General features: G+C 49.7%; 2 protein-coding genes across 41 annotated transcripts in view; one reads left to right on the top strand and one right to left on the bottom strand.

Moving 5' to 3' along the window:
- The window catches only part of LOC128931938 (HLA class I histocompatibility antigen, alpha chain G-like), a 44411-nt gene extending 30270 nt beyond the window's left edge, over window positions 1–14141 (bottom strand). For 9 of the 18 annotated variants that reach the window (XR_013533953.1, XR_013533950.1, XM_078368674.1 and 6 more), the window contains exon 1: window positions 1675–2166. Coding sequence is in view for 8 of the 18 variants with exons in the window: in XM_078368674.1 (XP_078224800.1) it covers window positions 1675–1902 (228 nt within the window). In the remaining 10 variants the exon portion in view is untranslated. Of the gene's footprint in view, window positions 1–1674; window positions 2167–2214; window positions 11165–11531; window positions 13759–14094 lie in introns of those variants that run through there. The other 9 variants (XR_013533956.1, XR_013533954.1, XR_013533955.1 and 6 more) reach the window with 3 other exon arrangements.
- LOC128931941 (serine/threonine-protein kinase MARK2-like) overlaps window positions 1–16212 on the top strand; it is a 47955-nt gene that overhangs the window by 17706 nt on the left and 14037 nt on the right. For 4 of the 23 annotated variants that reach the window (XR_013533948.1, XR_013533947.1, XM_078368660.1 and 1 more), the window contains exons 1-3: window positions 2637–2922; window positions 6392–6574; window positions 14753–16058. Coding sequence is in view for 21 of the 23 variants with exons in the window: in XM_078368660.1 (XP_078224786.1) it covers window positions 6447–6574; window positions 14753–16058 (1434 nt within the window). In the remaining 2 variants the exon portion in view is untranslated. Of the gene's footprint in view, window positions 1–1657; window positions 2139–2636; window positions 2923–6391; window positions 6579–14752; window positions 16059–16212 lie in introns of those variants that run through there. The other 19 variants (XM_078368655.1, XM_078368654.1, XM_078368659.1 and 16 more) reach the window with 18 other exon arrangements.

Below are 16212 nucleotides of genomic sequence, written 5' to 3'. Positions count from 1 at the left end.
GTGTCTCTCTGAACTGACCCACTAATTTATTTATAAATCAAACCCCCTAACCTTCCTCCTCCCTGGCCCACTTTTTTTTAAATAAAGTAATATGATTTCAGCTGGGCACAGTGGCTCATGACTTGTAATCCCAGCACTTGGGAAGCCAAGGGGGGTGTCGATCACTTGAGGTCAGGAGTTCGACCAGCCTGGACAACATGTGAAACCCTGTCTCTACCAAAAATACACAAGTTGGCCTGGTGTGGTGGTGCACACCTGTTATCCCAGCTAGTCAGGAGGCTGAGGCACGAGAATCACTTGAGCCCAGGAGGTGGAGGGTGCAGTGAGCCTAGATTGCACCACTGCACTCTAGCCTGGGAGACAGAGTGAGACCCTGCCACAAAAAAAAGAAGAAAAAAAAAAGTAATACAATTTGGATTTGGGTATTAAAAAAAAAAATTCCTCTGAAGACCCAAAGTTTCTGAGAAATACTTACCGAAACAGGACGCATCACACTTGTGCAGTATAAAGCTTTCAAGAGCTTGCCCTTGATTTTAGCTCTTTTAGGTTAAACATTCCCATGACTTTTCTATTCAGCTAACAAGTGAACTTATTCCCTTACTCGATACAATTCCTACCTACACATTGGGACAAAGCCTCAAAGCCCAAAGGAGAGAGCCAATTGGCCCTAAAAATGCCTTGTGCACTCTGATGCCAAGGTGCCAAGAGTATGAAGCGACAGACCAGCCATAAGAGATAGCCGCCTAGACTTTTGTCTTTGAAGGCTGCCAAAATCGGGTCCCTTCTCTCGGGAGTATCTCCCTCCTCCCAAACTTCACTTGAGACTCTCATCATTACAACTGTCAGCTGCAAAATGTTTGCAGTTGCTCTCCACTTGTGCATTAGCATAAAGCAGCTTGCTTTATTGGGTTAATTCAAAAGAGTTATCAAGGACTTACTGTGCGGCTGTAGGCACTAGAAGGACAGTAAAGAACAAATGATAAAAATCTGTCTTCCTGAAACTTACATTCTGGTAGAGGAGACTTTCAAGAAACAAGCTAAAGAAACAAAATATGCAGTACACTAAACAATACATGCTCAAGAGAAGAGAAAATGAAGCAGGCAAGGGGAATACACACTGTGGTGGGCTGGGTAGGAAAGGTTAGAATTTTAAGATTAAGTGGTCACACATAATCAGGCAGAGAGTATGTGCCTAAAGGGGTAGCCAGGGCAAAATCAGATGGAGTAAGAGAAAGGTGGTTAGCATATTTTAATAAGCCCTGAAGTGGAGAGGAAACCCTACAGGAAGGGGGACAAAGATTGAATATAGACCCCTGAAGACAAACGCAGATTTCACATTTTGCCAAGACCTGTCCTTTGAGTTGAGGATAGCACAACAGATGTTCTCCCTTCGTAGCCAAAGAACCAGGCTCTGCTGCTAAAACTCTCAGGCAGTTCATCGGACCGAGGGAACACACACACACACACACACACACACACACACCCCACCCCACCCCACCCCCCCACCCCCGCTTAATGCCGAGAGGAAGCGGTACTAATCCAGAGTGGAGGACTGGCCTGGGAAACCCGGCAGAGAGAGGAGTTGTCCTAAAGAACACACCAGAAGCCCCTCCAACCCCAGACACTGATAAAACCCAGCCTCCTCCCAAGCCAATCTGTAAACCCAGGACGCACCATCGAGCGCACAGACACATCCCCGGGGTGCAGGGAGGAGAGGGGCCGGAGCTTAACCGTTAGGGCCCGAACCCCAGGACTCCAGAGGCAGGGTGGGTGCAGCGCGCGAGAAACGCCGTTTTTCGCTCCAGGCGCCGGCGGGCGGTGGCGAGAGCAGGTTCCGGGGGCCGGAGGGTGGGCTGCGGGCGGGAATGGCTCGCGGGCATCCCGGTCGCCAGCCCAGTGCATGCAACAGGGGGCTGAGCGCGAGCGGGTACCTCGAGGTACTGGAGCGGGACCGGGGAGCAGGAACAGGAACAAAGTTCCGGAGACCAGTGGGCCTCGGGCCGACCCGCGCGCCCCCGGCCCAAACGTTCAGCTCCCGCTCCCTAGACCCGCGCGGACCCTGCCCCTCCGAAGGTAGCCGGTTCCAGCGGCGAACCCGCAAAGTCCGCGCAGCCACCCGCTCGGCCCTTTCCCGCCAGGTGCGTGGGTCCAGGAGAGAAAGAAAGCGCGGCGGTGGCGGTGGCGGTGGCGGTGGCGACGCGCAGTCCCACTCACCATGATCCGCAGCGGCTGTGGCGCGGCAACCCAGGCGGGCGGCGATGCACTGTCCAGGGTAGCCAGGTCCCTCTGCCCGGCGCTGTCTCGGCGCCCGCGCCTCCCCGCCCCCTCGGGCTCGCGCCGCCGCCGTGCAGCGCACGGATCCTCGGGGCCGTTTCGTCCCCGCCCCCTCGCCCACAGAGGCCTCGCGGGCCGCCCCGCCTGGAGGGCGCGCGGCGGGAGGGGCTCAGGGCTAGCGAGGCGGCGCCCTCTTTCCCTGCGGCGCCGCGCGCCCCCTCCTAGGCGATCCGCCTCGCTCTCGCGGCTGCGGCGCTCCCTGGCGGCCGGGAGGTGATTTGCAGGCCCAGCCGGCGTCGGTTGCGCGTGGCGGCTCAACGTTCGCGGAACCCCACGAGGACCCACCACCTGCCCGGATGGGCGGCTGCTGCCGCGGGAGGAGTAGCGTGCAGGGCAGGCACGCTGGTCCTGCTTCCAGTTGGGTTTCGTGGGTTTGAAGCACACGTTAGGAGGAAATGGCTCTGTTCGTGCAGTTTTGCGGGGTCTGGTTTTCTTAGGTTTAGGGGATGGAGTGGGTTTCTCTGGGGGTGCGGTGGGGAGCGGATCAGTTTGGATACCGGCCCATGGCAGGAGGCACCGTCCCCCTCCCGGTCCGACCCGGGGCTTCCAGCTGACGCCACCGACGGTGAGCGCACTGTGAACAGAACGGTACACTTCTAGTTACTTTATTTTTGTGTGGGGCCCAAGTGAAAGACGTGGGAAGAATTGGACTTCCCTGAGTATTACATGAACTTTCCTCCATTTCACCCTTAAACTTGGGAAGTTGGTGGCTCCCTTCTGTATCCACAGCATTTCGGGAGACTGAGGCGGGCTGATCACTTGAGGTCAGGAGTTCGGGAGCAGCCTGGGCAACATGGCAAAACCCTATCTCTTAAATCAAAAATACAAAATATTAGCCGTATGTGGTGGTGCGCGTGCCTGTGATCCCAGCCACTCGGGAGGCTGAGGTGGGAGGAGCGCCTGAGCCCGGGAGGTCGAGGCTGCTGTGAGCTGAGATCGTGCTACTGCACTCCAGCCTGGGCGACAGAATAAGACCCTGTCTAAAAAAAAAGAAAAAAAGAGGTGATTATTGGGGTTGAGAACAGCATGTGTGGATGTGCACGGAGGTACCTGCCCCATGCACTTTGCATCCCACACCTTGGGTGGTGTGGGCGCCCTTGCAGAGTTTTGTGCGGTAGCAGAGTGACATAGGTACCAGGGCTCAATCTTAACTGTGATACAATCACCTAATATATAGTTTCCTAATGGAGAGTTTTTAAATGTTATATAGAAGTTCCCATAGCTGAAGTGGTCAGCGTTATGCACGTTTGTTTATAAAAGGTAGATGACTTTATGACCATGAACAGGTAGATTAACCTGGTCTGATAAAGCCTCGGGAGACAGCTCTGCCACATACTGGGTGTGTGGTATTGGGTTGATTACCTAAACTCTCTGTGCTCCAGTGTCCTGATCTAAAAATTCAGAATAAAATAGCGCTTACATGACATGTGGCTGTTAGGGTTAAATTAATATCGCTAAAATGCTAGAAAAATATCTTGATACCGAAGTACTAGTTATTGATTTGTTATCAATTTTGAGAATCAGAAAGTGATATTCTATTTAATGCTGGTATATTTTTATAAAAAGTGTGACCCAAATCAAAGATACAATTTGATTTCAGCTTCACTTACTTTGTTCACTCAGCAAAGCTTTCAATACCTACTATGTGCTAGGCATTTTGGGAAGAGCTAGGGTTACAGTGATGAAGAAACACAGTCCCTGTTAAGAGTTTTCAGAACCTATGATGATCTATGTTATGATATTTAGAGACTTGAAGGAAATTCACACAAATAGTCCTCAACTATTGTTTTTCCTTGGATAACAGTATTATGGAATGATTTTCTTCTTCTTCTTGCTCTTCTCTTTTTCTGGGGGGGTTCCACTCTGTCACAGAAGCTGGAGTGCAGTGGCTAGATCTTGGCTCACTGCAACCTCCGCCTCCTGGGTTCAAGAGATTCTCCTGCCTCAGCCTCCTGAGTACCTGGGATTGTAGGCGCCCATTACCAGGCCTGGCTAATTTTTGTATTTTTAGTAGAGATAGGGTTCGTCAGCCTGGTCGGTCTCAAACTTCTGACCTTGTGATCTGCCTGTCTCAGCCTCCCAAAGTGCTGGGATTGCAGGCATGAGTCACCGTACCCAACCTTTGGTTTTATTATTTTTTAAAGCTTGTTTTTATTGTCTATTTTACATGTGTTATACTTTGAAAGCTATATAAAAGTCACTTCCAAGTGTTTTGGATATTGAATGATAAAAACTCTGGACCTGAATTTCATTGTATCACTAATCCAATGCAGTAGAATGTGAATTCTTAATTTAGACAGTGATTTTTAGACATTATTGTGTATAAATAGCACCAGAGGGTTTAATACAATACAAGCATACCTGAGATCCATCAAGATGATCTCAGGTACAGACCAAGAATATGAATTTTTTTTTCAGTTTTGCTTTTAGATTAATATTTGCTATCAGTTTCACATCACAGGAATTCAAAAGGAGTATCTACTTCATTCTAGAGGCATCTGTGACCCTGCATAAAGCATAATGGAGTCTCTGTGGGTCTCGAAGTGGTGAAACCTCCATTCCCCAGGAATATGGATTTTGAACAAGCACCTCAAATGATGCTGGTACAGACAGGCAGTCCATGAACCATTATTTTGAGAAACTTAATTCCATTATCCATTCAGGGAAATCTTTAGTCTCTTTAACAACATAAAAGGAAGAAAACAATTTTTAGGTGACAACGGACCTTCAAGAACCCTGCTGCTGTTGCTTGCAAGAATTGTATCATTGATGTCATCTAGACCTTGCAAAGCACACCAGTTAAACATGGGGAAGGAATTCTTTTTTTTTTTTGAGATGGAGTCCCACTCTGTCACCAGGCTGGAGTGCAGTGGCCTGATCTCGGCTCACTGCAACCTCCACCTCCCAGGTTCAAGCAATTTTCCTGCCTCAGCCTCTTGAGTAGCTAGGACTACAGGTGTGTGCCACCACACCCAGCTAATTTTTGTATTTTTAGTAGGGACAGGGTTTCACCATGTTGGCCAGGATGGTCTCAATCTCTTGACCTCGTGATCCACCCACCTTGGCCTCTCAAAGTGCTGGGATTACAGACATGAGCCTCCATGCCCGGCTGGGAAGGAATTCTTAAACTTTGAATTATCCCTGTACTTCCACATTACCATTTAGCCTAATAATCATTATTTTACCTCTATTCTGTAAAAACACATGTAAATCCATGAGGCCAGAAGGAGATCTAAAAAGTCATCTATATCTTATCTTTTTCTTGAAATATTATTTTATGGCTTTCCCTATCACTACAACAAAGGAACAAATGAGACAGCAAATGCCAGAGGGTCTTTTCCCCACCAATATTTTATTAGATAGAAAAAGGAAGTGGTGTCCGGGCTTAGTGGCTCATGCCTGTAATCACAACATTTTGGGAGGCCAATGTGGGCGGATGACGAGGTGAGGAGTTCGAGACCAGCCTCATGGTGAAACACCATCTCTACTGAAAATACAAAAATTAGCCTAGCTGGGCATGGTGGCAAGCACCTGTAATCCCAGCTATCAGGAGACTGAGGCAGGAGAATCGTTTGAACTTGGGAGGTGGAGGTTGCAGTGAGCTGAGAATGCACCATTGCACTCCAGCCTAGGAGACAGGGTGAGATTCCATCTCAAGAAAGAAAAGAAAGAAAAAAAGAAGAGGTTCTACCTGTATAAACACAGGACTGGAAAGGTACCTTAACCAAACATAACTGTGAAAGGGTCTTCACTGGATATAACATGAATTCCCACTTATTGATCAGTGAAAAAGTTAACATGCCATCACTTACATGATTTTATAGTATTTAATGTCATCGTTCCCTTGTATGGATTACCCAAAAGCTTGAATCTGCTTATGTTTCTTTAGCTGTACTCAAGCCCATATTGAGCGTGTGTCCAATAACAGACTAATTGTGTTTGGTACTTACATGGAGGTGGTGCTATATAAAGTGATCATTAGCATAATCTAAGAATCTGAAACCAAAAAATAGACATCAAACTGATTCTCTTTCTCTCCCTCTGTCACATATCTTAGATTTTGTAGGTGAAGAAAGTGTGTCTCAGAGGAGTTAGAGAAGACCAGTTAATAGATGACAATGCTATGGCCTGGAACTCCCATTTGGATCCTGGGTCTCCTATCTCACTCAGCCTGGGTGAGTTTTCTGTGTCTCTACTGCCTCTCCAGTGCTAGTCTGCCAGCCCTCATCACAATTGTGAAGTAGGTAAGCTTTGTTTTGGGGAGTTTAATCTCCTTTTAGTGTGGTTCTCTTCTGAAGCATCCCTTTTGATATGCCTAGCATCTTTCTGTTTTATCTTGAGAAAAATTCTCACTTATAATGTATTGTGACTTTAAATCAATCTATTACATTTCTTAAAGTATTTGTACTTTTAGGGCAGTTGTAGAAACAGACTCTGGAAATCACATCCTTTCCTTGGCCATGTGCTCTGCTTTGTGTAAAGAAAGCTCTGCACCTGTGTGAGTTTAGAAATGAAAAATAATAAGATAAAGAGTAAAGAGCAAGCCCAAATGAAGGCACGTTGACTCTGGAAATCACATCCTCTTTTGCTAGAATGAGAGTAATGTAAATAAGAGACTAGACTAGCAACTCAGAATGAATCATTTTGAAGTCTATGATTTTCTAGCCTGTAGTTAAAACATGGTCAGAAATAGCTGAGGTGTAGCAAATGATTTTTACAACATTATGTAAAGTTGGGTTTTTTTTTGAGATGAGATCTATTTTTTTTTTTTTTTTTGAGCCTGAGTCTTGCTGTGTCACCCAGGCTAGAGTGCAGTGGCACAGTCTCAGCTCACTACAACCTCCCCCCTCCTGGGTTCAAGTGATTCTCCTGCTTCAGCCTCCCAAATAGCTGGGATTACAGGTGCATGCCACCATGCCCAGCTAAGTTTTGTATCTTAGTAGAGATGGGGTTTCCCCGTGTTAGCCAAACTAGTCTCAAACTCCTGACCTCAAGGGATCCACCATTTTTGACCTCGCAAAGTGCTGGGATTACAGGCGAGAGCCACCATGGCTGGCCAAGATGGGATTCCCTTATGTCGACCAGGTCGGGGGGCCCTAGTTTATTCGGCATGCAGTCACGTGGTCCTCAAAGTTACTCAGAAAATCTGAAAGGAAAAGAGACCTCAGAGAAGCATCAGGGGTGACCTCACCTGCAGCAAATCATTTCCAGTGTCTCTGCAGGGCTGAGGCTCTGAGCGGGTGCAGGACAGGGTCCCACACATTGCACATGGCCTCCCCACACTCACACTGCCTGGTGAGCATTTTCAGGAGGACCAACAGCCCCTTCAGGTCCCATCTGCCCATGTTAATCATGCTGAAGGGTTCCCAGGAGGATCCTGAAGTCCTGGGTACCAGACTGTGCTGAAGTCACAGTGGTGGGGGTGTGGTCCCCAAAGCACCTGGGGGGGGCACTTGTGCTGCTGGGTTCCTGGCTGTCTAGTGTGGCATTGGTCTTTCTGCTGTGAATGGTTTCCCCTTTTTGATAACAGCAGCACAAAGCAGTACCCCTCAGAGGCATGACAGAGGAATGAGCCTTCAGCCAGGCCCAGGTTGAAGGGGTGCTTTGAAATAGGCAGGTGTCCTGGGTGTGAGGAGAGGGTTGATGGCAAGACCCAGCAGCCCCAAGGGATGGAGGGGGTGATGGGAATGGGGACTTTCATAAGGCAGGTTCCAGCTTCCCAGGAACCCGGTGTTTCTGTGCCAGGCAGTGAATCTGTTGGTACAGACAACCATCAGCACCCATCAGGGAGCTTCCTCATGGGTCCCTAGGGAGCCTGAGGAAGGTCCAGGAGGCACCGCCCTCGTGCATGGCTGGGGCCCAGTGTGCACAGCCTTGAACATGCAGTGACCCTGCCCACTACTGATGCTGGCCAGGGATGGTACTGGAGTTCCACCATTCAGATAAGATTCTCCATCCCCAATAAAGAGCAGGACCAGGAAGCACGAAGCAGGCTGGGGAAAGGATGGTAGTGTTGTGGGGCCCTTGTCTCCCCAGTGTGCTGCTGGCCTTAAAATCCACTTTGGGGGCGAGGCTCCCCCAGGTGTGAATACTGACTCTCCCTCCACCCAATGCCAGTTTGCAACCCCAGGGAGAAGGTATCTGTGGGCCCCACTTGAGCTCCCTAAGAGCCCCTGTGAGTCCGTCCCTCTGCCAAGCAGCTGTGCCCCCTCTGGAAGTGGCACCACCAATACCATCACCTGAAGTGGAAAATTCTGGCTTACTCTTCAGCCTGTGACTATGACATCACCATTACTTTTGGCCTCACCCCCCACCCCCTTTGACCTTTACTAATAGGTTCTGGCCAACTAAGGATCATTATCTGATTTGAGGTTGTTGTGGAAACCAGCTGGGGCAGCTTTGAGCTATTGAGAAGCGGTGGGCCCGTGGGGCATTTAGACTATACTTCAAATCTGATTCCCAGTCCAGCACTCCCACCCCCAGCAGCTCCCATTTATCTGTCCACTTGCCAAGAAAGGGCCCAGGGCAGCGTGCGGGGCTCAGGGAGGGAGAGCAAGGCTCAGGTACATACTGGGATTCATAACTCATATTTACGCTGAATGTTAGGAGTTAAATTCAATGAAAGAGTCTTAGAAAACATATCCTAGTTTTCAAAGCAACATATATCCAAATGTTAAAATCTGTATGCATTGGCATACAGAATAACCATACTTTATTAAGAATTTTAGAAAGAAAGATAAATGGAGGGCCAGTGAAACCAGTTATTTAATTTATGCTCACATTTCATAAATTCACTGTGAGGTGTGAACTTTCTCAATGCACTGCCATGTATCAACAACTTTCAGAGTCAATCATGGGTAGCTGTATGGACCTCACCTAGCAGTAGAGGAAAGCAAAATCCAAGACACAGATTTTAGTAAGGTCTAGAAAGTGCCTGATCCAGCCGGGCACAGTAGTGGCTCAGACCTGTAATCCCAGAACTTTGGGAGGTCGAGGCTGGTGGATTGCTGAGCTCAGGAGGTTTAGACTATCCTGGCAACATGGCAAAACCCCGTCATGTTGCCACCATAGCTAGGTAAAATACAGAAATTAGCTGGCTGTGGTGGCACCCATCTGTAATCCCAGCTACTCAAGAGGCCAAGGTGGGAGGATGACTTCAGCCTGGGAGGCAGAGGTTGCAGTGAGCTGAGATGGCAGCACTGCACTCCAGCCTGGGTTACAGAGTGACACCCTGGAAAGAGAAGAAAGAAAAGGGAAGGGAAGGGAGGGGGAAGGGAGGGAAGAAGAGGGGAGGGGAGCAGAGGAGAGGATGTGTTTGGTGACGGTTCCCAACTCTGTGAATGTTCTAAAATGTACTAAAAAATCCTGAACTGTATGCTTTAGGTGTGTGAATTGCATGGTATGTGAATGACCTTGACACAGATGTGATTAAAAACAACAGAAATCAGCTAGAGGTGCATGGTGGCTGCCCTTAGACTTGGCCAGTGTGTTTGCTTGCCACAGTCTCCACCTCCCCGTTACTCCCTGACACTGCACCTTGGGGCCAGGTCCGTTTAGCACAGCACTTCCAGCTGTGTTCCTCACACCCCGCTGCCTCCCCTCACTGACTTTACACCTATCCTGCCCTAGAGGAAGTTAATTTAGTGACAGTCTATGTGAAGATAGTCAGTAGGTGCAAAAAGCCAATGAAAGGTGCCCTGGGTGTGTTTCTGGATGGAGACTGTGGGACATGGTCACTGCAAAGGTGAACTCTGACTTTGGCCTTTCCTGGAGCCAGGAAGTCATTTCCTGCTGCTGTGAGCTTTCGAGGGCTACCTCCATGAACCAGGCAAAGCCAAGAGCAAACCCGAGTATCAGGATGGCAGGAGACCCACAGTCAGGGCACCTCTAGCCCATCCACAGTGCTGCACCATCTGAGTCCCCACCACACACCAAGCACCGGATCAACCCAGGCCTCGCTGGGTCCGGGGAAAGTCTCCGAAGCTGGCCTGACTGCAACACTCCTCAATCACCAGGAACCACCCCTTTTAACAGAGGAAAGCAGGTCTTGGGCTTACAGCATCTCAAAGGCTACCGCACAACAATGGTTTAATGACATGCTGGGGTGGGTGTCACTGCCACTGTTGTATCAAACCAATGAGCTTTGGGCTGCCTTGGATTGATGACTTAGAGAGGGTCTGTTACACTTTCCGTAGTAAGAGCTCCCTTCTAAAGTAAGTTCTGTGTTTGTGATTGCATCATAACCCATCATGCAGATATGCAGACGTGTCTGAGTGTTTGTTTGTTCTTAATCTTTTCATTCTATTCTTCCCTATATTTTTGAAAGAACAAAAACATTTTGACCATTCAAACACTCTGATTAGAAAAGAACGGCGAAAGTACAAATGAAGACATAAAAATAATCAGCCAGCCTCCCTGTCAACATGGGGAAATAGAAAAAGTGAGACTAGAATAAGATATTGGAAAGCAGAACACTAAATTCTTCCATGCCACGAGCACAGATAAGTCAACACTTGCAAGAATAGGGAGAGGGTCAAGAAATCAACCTGGGGAAACAGAGAAAGGTGCAACCTCTTTACAAGCAATTTTCTTGATTGTTGTTAAGAGTGCTGCTTATGTAATAATATTTTTATTTTAATGGAAAGATTGACAGAAAGGAAACCATTAGGTAACAGTGTGGGTAGTTTGTGGACATGGAATGAAAATCATAAAGGTAACCTGGGTGCGGAGGGTCACACCGGTAATGCCAGCACTTTGCGAGGCCAGGGCGGGTGGATCCCTTGAGCCCAGGAGTTCGAGACCAGCTGGGCAACATTGTGAGACCCCATCTCTACAAAAAAATACAAAAATTAGCCAGGTGTAGTGGTGTGCGCAGCCAGGTGGTGGTAGTCACAGCTACTCTGGAGGCTGAGTTGGGAGGATTACTTAAACCCAGGAGGTCAAGGCTGCAGTAAGCTATGATCCTGCCACTGCACTCCAGCCCAGGCAACAGAGTGAGACCCTGTCTCAAAAATAAAAAAAATTACAAAGGTAGCATGAAAATGACTAAAGTTGCAGAATAAATGAGAGACTCTAACAGCTTTGCTAGTTATACCTGATGACATTAAGTGACAGCTTTTAAAACACCAATCTATGAACATCACAATGGCCCAGAGGAAGAATGAAAATCACCCTGGGGACCAATGACCCAAACTTACCATGGTGATGGCCCTGGTTTCCTGGTAGGCCATCTTGATGTCGTCCACAGCACTGGTATTGAGGACGAAGTCACCTGAGTCTTTCCTGAAGTGGAGTTCCACTGGCAGGAGGCAGATTCAGGGAGAGTTGGGCTGTGTCTTGGAGAGTGAGGGGGTCCCCTGGTGGGTCTTACCCAGGCAGCTGGCAGGGCATGGGCTGTATCTGGAAGCCAAGACGGTCCTAGATGGTCACCTCTTCCAGGCTCACCCTCACATCCTCTACCAGGATGAGCTCTGTGGAGACCGATGAAGGCACTGGAGGGTCATGCTGAAGGGCAAGGGCAAGGCCATGAGATGCAGGAGGCCACAGGACACCCACGGACCAATACCAGGTCATCCTCCAGGCTGCCCTTCAAAAAGAACAGGCCCAGAAGCCCCAGGGCCTGGCCTTGCTCCCAGCCACAAGCCTGATAAGCCCCTGGTGCTCCTGAGCCCCGTGGAATGGCCAAGGCCTATTTGAGGCCTCCCATCAGGCCCCCAAGGTGGAGTCAGTTACCGACTCCTGCACTCCAGACCCAGGATGCATTGGCAGCAGTCCCACTTAGGTGCCTCCCCACCCTACCAGGCCCCAGTGGTGGGTGACTCTCACACACACCCTGCCCTTCAAGACCTCACAGCAAAGGGCCAGCTTCAGAGCATGTGGCAGACACCACTCCAGGCAGGGACAGGAAGGCCACTCTCGGCCAGGCTAGGCAGTGTGGGTGGGTCCCCTGGAAGAGTGGCCAAGCCTGGCTCGCAAGAGAACAAGGACAGCCTTCATGCCCTAGGGCGGCACATGACCCACAGAGCTCTGCTTCCTGCCTCGTGTCACACAAGGGAGCCACCCAGATCCGAGGTCCCCAGGGAGTCGCGTGTTTGAGCACCTCCTCGGGTCCACAGTTGTGCCAGGCGTTCAGGGTGCAGCAGCTGCCCTCAGGGAGAGGCAACTCCAATGCACATATGGAAGAGCAGGAGCAGGCCAAGTGTGGTGGCTCTCACCTGGAATCCCAGCACTTTGGGAAGCCAAGGTGGGAGGATCACTTGAGCCCAGGGGTTCATGACCAGCCTGGCCAACATGGCAAAACACATCTCCACTAAAAATACAAAAAATTAGCTGGGTGTGGTGGTGCATGCCTGTAATCCCAGATTCTCAGGAAGCTGAGGCAGGAGAATCACTTGAACCAAGGCAGCGGAGGTTGCAGTGAGCTGAGATCATGCCATTGTACTCTGGCCTGGGTGACAGAGTGAGACTCTGTCTTGGGGGAAAAAAAAAAAAAGGAAAATAAGTGCAGAATCCTGGGGAGAACATGTCAGGGTGTTCAGGCTCCAGGCAGAAGGCTATGACACCCCCCCATTGCTGACCAAGGGATTCCTAGTGCCAGTGAGGGCTGAGCCAACAGGGACAGGCACAGGTGTGCCCCTTCAGGGGCCATCTCCCTCCAGACCAACCTCCTGAGTGCTGCCCTCATGGGCCTCAGTCTCTTCCAAATCTTGCTCCCCAGGAGGCAATAAAAGCACCTCATCCTGGCATTTAGGAACCCTGGGAATCCAGCCCCACTTTCTCCTTCCAGCCTATGCCTGCTGCCTCCACCTAAATGTAGAAGGACCTACATTTCCTGGTGGCCATGCCCTCTGTGGGGTGGCTGTCATCCATGCAGGGTTATTCCTGGGGAGCCCTTCCCTTCCACCCTCCAGTGCACCTACGGGGCCCCTACTATTTATAGCAGCACCTCCACCTGGGGCAGAGTCAGGCTGTGAGGGCTGTGGCCCTGCGAGGGGCTCAGAACTATTCCACAACCCCAGTGCTGGAATACAGGCTCAGCCTCTGTCCTGGGACTTGAGTGCTCCCAACCTGGCCCCTGTCACTCGTTCAGACTAGCGCATCCCTCCAGAGAGCAACCCTCAGTCATCCTGGGCCTTTGCAGAGGCTACCCTCCTGCCCTTGTCTCTACTCACTTAGGCGACCCCTCCTCACACCGCAGGGCTCAGCCCACTGGCCTCCAGAAAGCCCCACTTCTTCCCTCACCAGTGCTGACCTGAGGCCCAGGCCACTCTTTGGCCCCCACTTCACCTGGTGCTTCTCACGCTGAAGGAGCTTCATGTCTGGGGGGGGGCCTTCTTGAAGAGGCTATGGGCTCATGGAGGGTAGGGTATGTCTGTTTATTCTCTGTCCATTACATAATCTCAACCACATGAGGAAGGAAAAACCCTACAAGGAAAGGAAAATATTCTCTCCCTTCTCAATGGTTCAACCATTGAGAGATGAAAGAAAAGGAATTAAATATGTTGCATGTAGACATTAGGAGATCTTCAAAATCCAAAAGCTATTTCAGATTTTGAAATAACAAATGATTGAAAACCACCATGGCACGTTAAACCTATGTAACAAACCTGCACAATCTACACGTGTACCCCAGAACTTAAGAGTACAATAAATATAGAAAAAGAAACTACAAATGAAAATGCTGTTGAAGCGTTGTACCAGTTTAAATAGCTGGGAAACAAAATATCAATCTCTATAATCCATCTAGACAAAAGCACTTACTTTTTAAAAGAGGAAGATGTTTTGGGGACCAAAAGAGAGAAAACCTCTGTGAAAGATCCCCAGCCATGATTGGCCCTGCTTTGCTCTGAGCTCATGAAAAGCCTTTGTGATGTCATAACAGACAGGCCTATATAAGGCCCTGGCTGGGTCATGGTTTTTGGTCTGAGAAATCCCTGGAAGCTTTTTTGGTGACCTGTGGACTCAGACCAGCTTAGCGATTACGAGTTGTTTGGCGGGGTGGGGGGAGTTTTTGTGGGAGGGGCGTTGTTGTGTTTTTTAGTTAGTATAGTTAATATAGTTGGTACTGTTTCTTAGCATTTTAGTGTTCTTTGGGATAGTTAGTATTGTTAATATTTTAGCGTAGTCCATAGAGTTAGAGTAGTTATTTGTATATAGTTAGTGTAGACAAAGTAGGCACCATGAGGCAGGGCTTGGCCTCCACCTCACCTGCCCTGCGGCCACCTTATTATCAAATACTAAACTTTATAGGCCGTGGTGCCTTTGGGGAGGTCACGCTGGCCCGCCACTTAATGACTGGCATCCGGGTGGCGGTGAAAACAATCAACAGAACCAGCTTCCTCTCTAGCCACAGAGAGATGACTGTTTTACAGTCGGTCCACCACGGCAACATCATTAACCTTTACCAAATGATTAACAGCAGAGAGGCGTGCCATTTCGTTATGGAGTATGCCGCAGGAGGAAGCCTGGCCAACTGGCTTGACCACCACATAGTGGAGGAGGAGGAGGCCCGAGGCAAGTTCCAACAAATGCTGTCCGCCGTGAGCTACCTCCACCGCCGAAGCATCGCTCACCGAGATCTTAAACCTGACAACATGTTGTTAGATGGCAACGGGAACATAAAAATTGCAGATTTTGGATCAGCCATAACTTTTTATGAGGGGCAGAGGCTGAGAGCAGGTCATGGGACCCTCCCCTACATGGCCCCAGAACTCTTTGGGGCCCAGGGCTATGAATGTCCCGCCATGGACATATGGAGCCTAGGCGTCACGTTATACCAGATGGTGTCCAACAGTCTGCCCTTCTTCGCAGTGAGTCGTTTCCAACTGATATCCCTCATTCTATCTGGCCAGTATGTTATTCGGCACTATTTCTCAGAAGGCCTAAAAAGCCTAATTAAAAACCTTTTAATATCTAATCCCAATGAGCGGCCGACAGCAGACAAAGTCTTGAGGGACCCGTGGGTGAACAACGGCCAGGACTTGCCTCCAGCGACGTATGAAGAGCCGATTGAAGACCACCCGAACTGTGAGACCATAAGGCTCTTGGTGGCCATGGGATTGAAGCCAGAAAACATCGTAAAGGCAATTGAAGGCCACGTCTTTAATTATCCCATGGCCACCTACCGTATTGTAGATGGAGAAAAAAAGCCATCCATTACCACTCCACAGTCTCTTGCTCCTGGGGATCCTACATGTTTAGTCACTGAGATTTCCAGTTCACCTGCCGGCCTTCACAGGAAGTCAGACCCCCAGCATGCCCCCACGGCCTCCCTGACCATCGAGCGCAATTGTGGAGATGTAGAAAACTTGGCACGGCAAGCCCTCCAGTGTGACCGTGTGGCCTCCTCCACTGTAAGCGCCATAGGCGGTGGTGGTGCTTTAGAAACCTTGGCAGAGCAAGCCCCCCAGCGTGACCTCGTGTCTGCAGCCTCCAGCAAGTGCTCCACCGGCAGTGAAAATTTAGAAACTTTGGCTCAACCAGCCCTCCCGCATAACCTCACGGCCGCCTCCACCCAGATCACCACCCAGAGCACCGTGGCTCAACAACCAGCACACGAAGGCAGCGTCCTCCAAGCTGGGCAGCCCGAGGCTGTGTTGGCCCGGCCAAGAAGAGGCTGGAGCTGCCGCAGGGCTGCCCGAAGGTGCATTGCCATAATAAGGAGATGCTGTTGCTGCCTCTGTCCACCCAAGAGGCAGAGTAAGAGGGCCCACCCAAGAGAAAAAGTAAGTAGGTGGGCGGTGAAGCCGCACTTCTTGCATTTTACTATATTTATTCTGTCTTTATTAGTATTGTTTTAATTGGCAAATCTCCGGGGCCGGAGAGTGGCAGAGGGAGGGAATGGGGGGGTATTGGTCAAAGGACCAAAGTCTAGACAGG

The sequence above is a fragment of the Callithrix jacchus genome, chromosome 4, assembly GCF_049354715.1.
Source record: "Callithrix jacchus isolate 240 chromosome 4, calJac240_pri, whole genome shotgun sequence".
Classification (NCBI taxonomy): domain Eukaryota; kingdom Metazoa; phylum Chordata; class Mammalia; order Primates; family Cebidae; genus Callithrix; species Callithrix jacchus.
The sequence above is the reverse complement of the archived record's forward strand: the minus strand, read 5'-3'. Positions and strand labels throughout refer to the sequence as shown.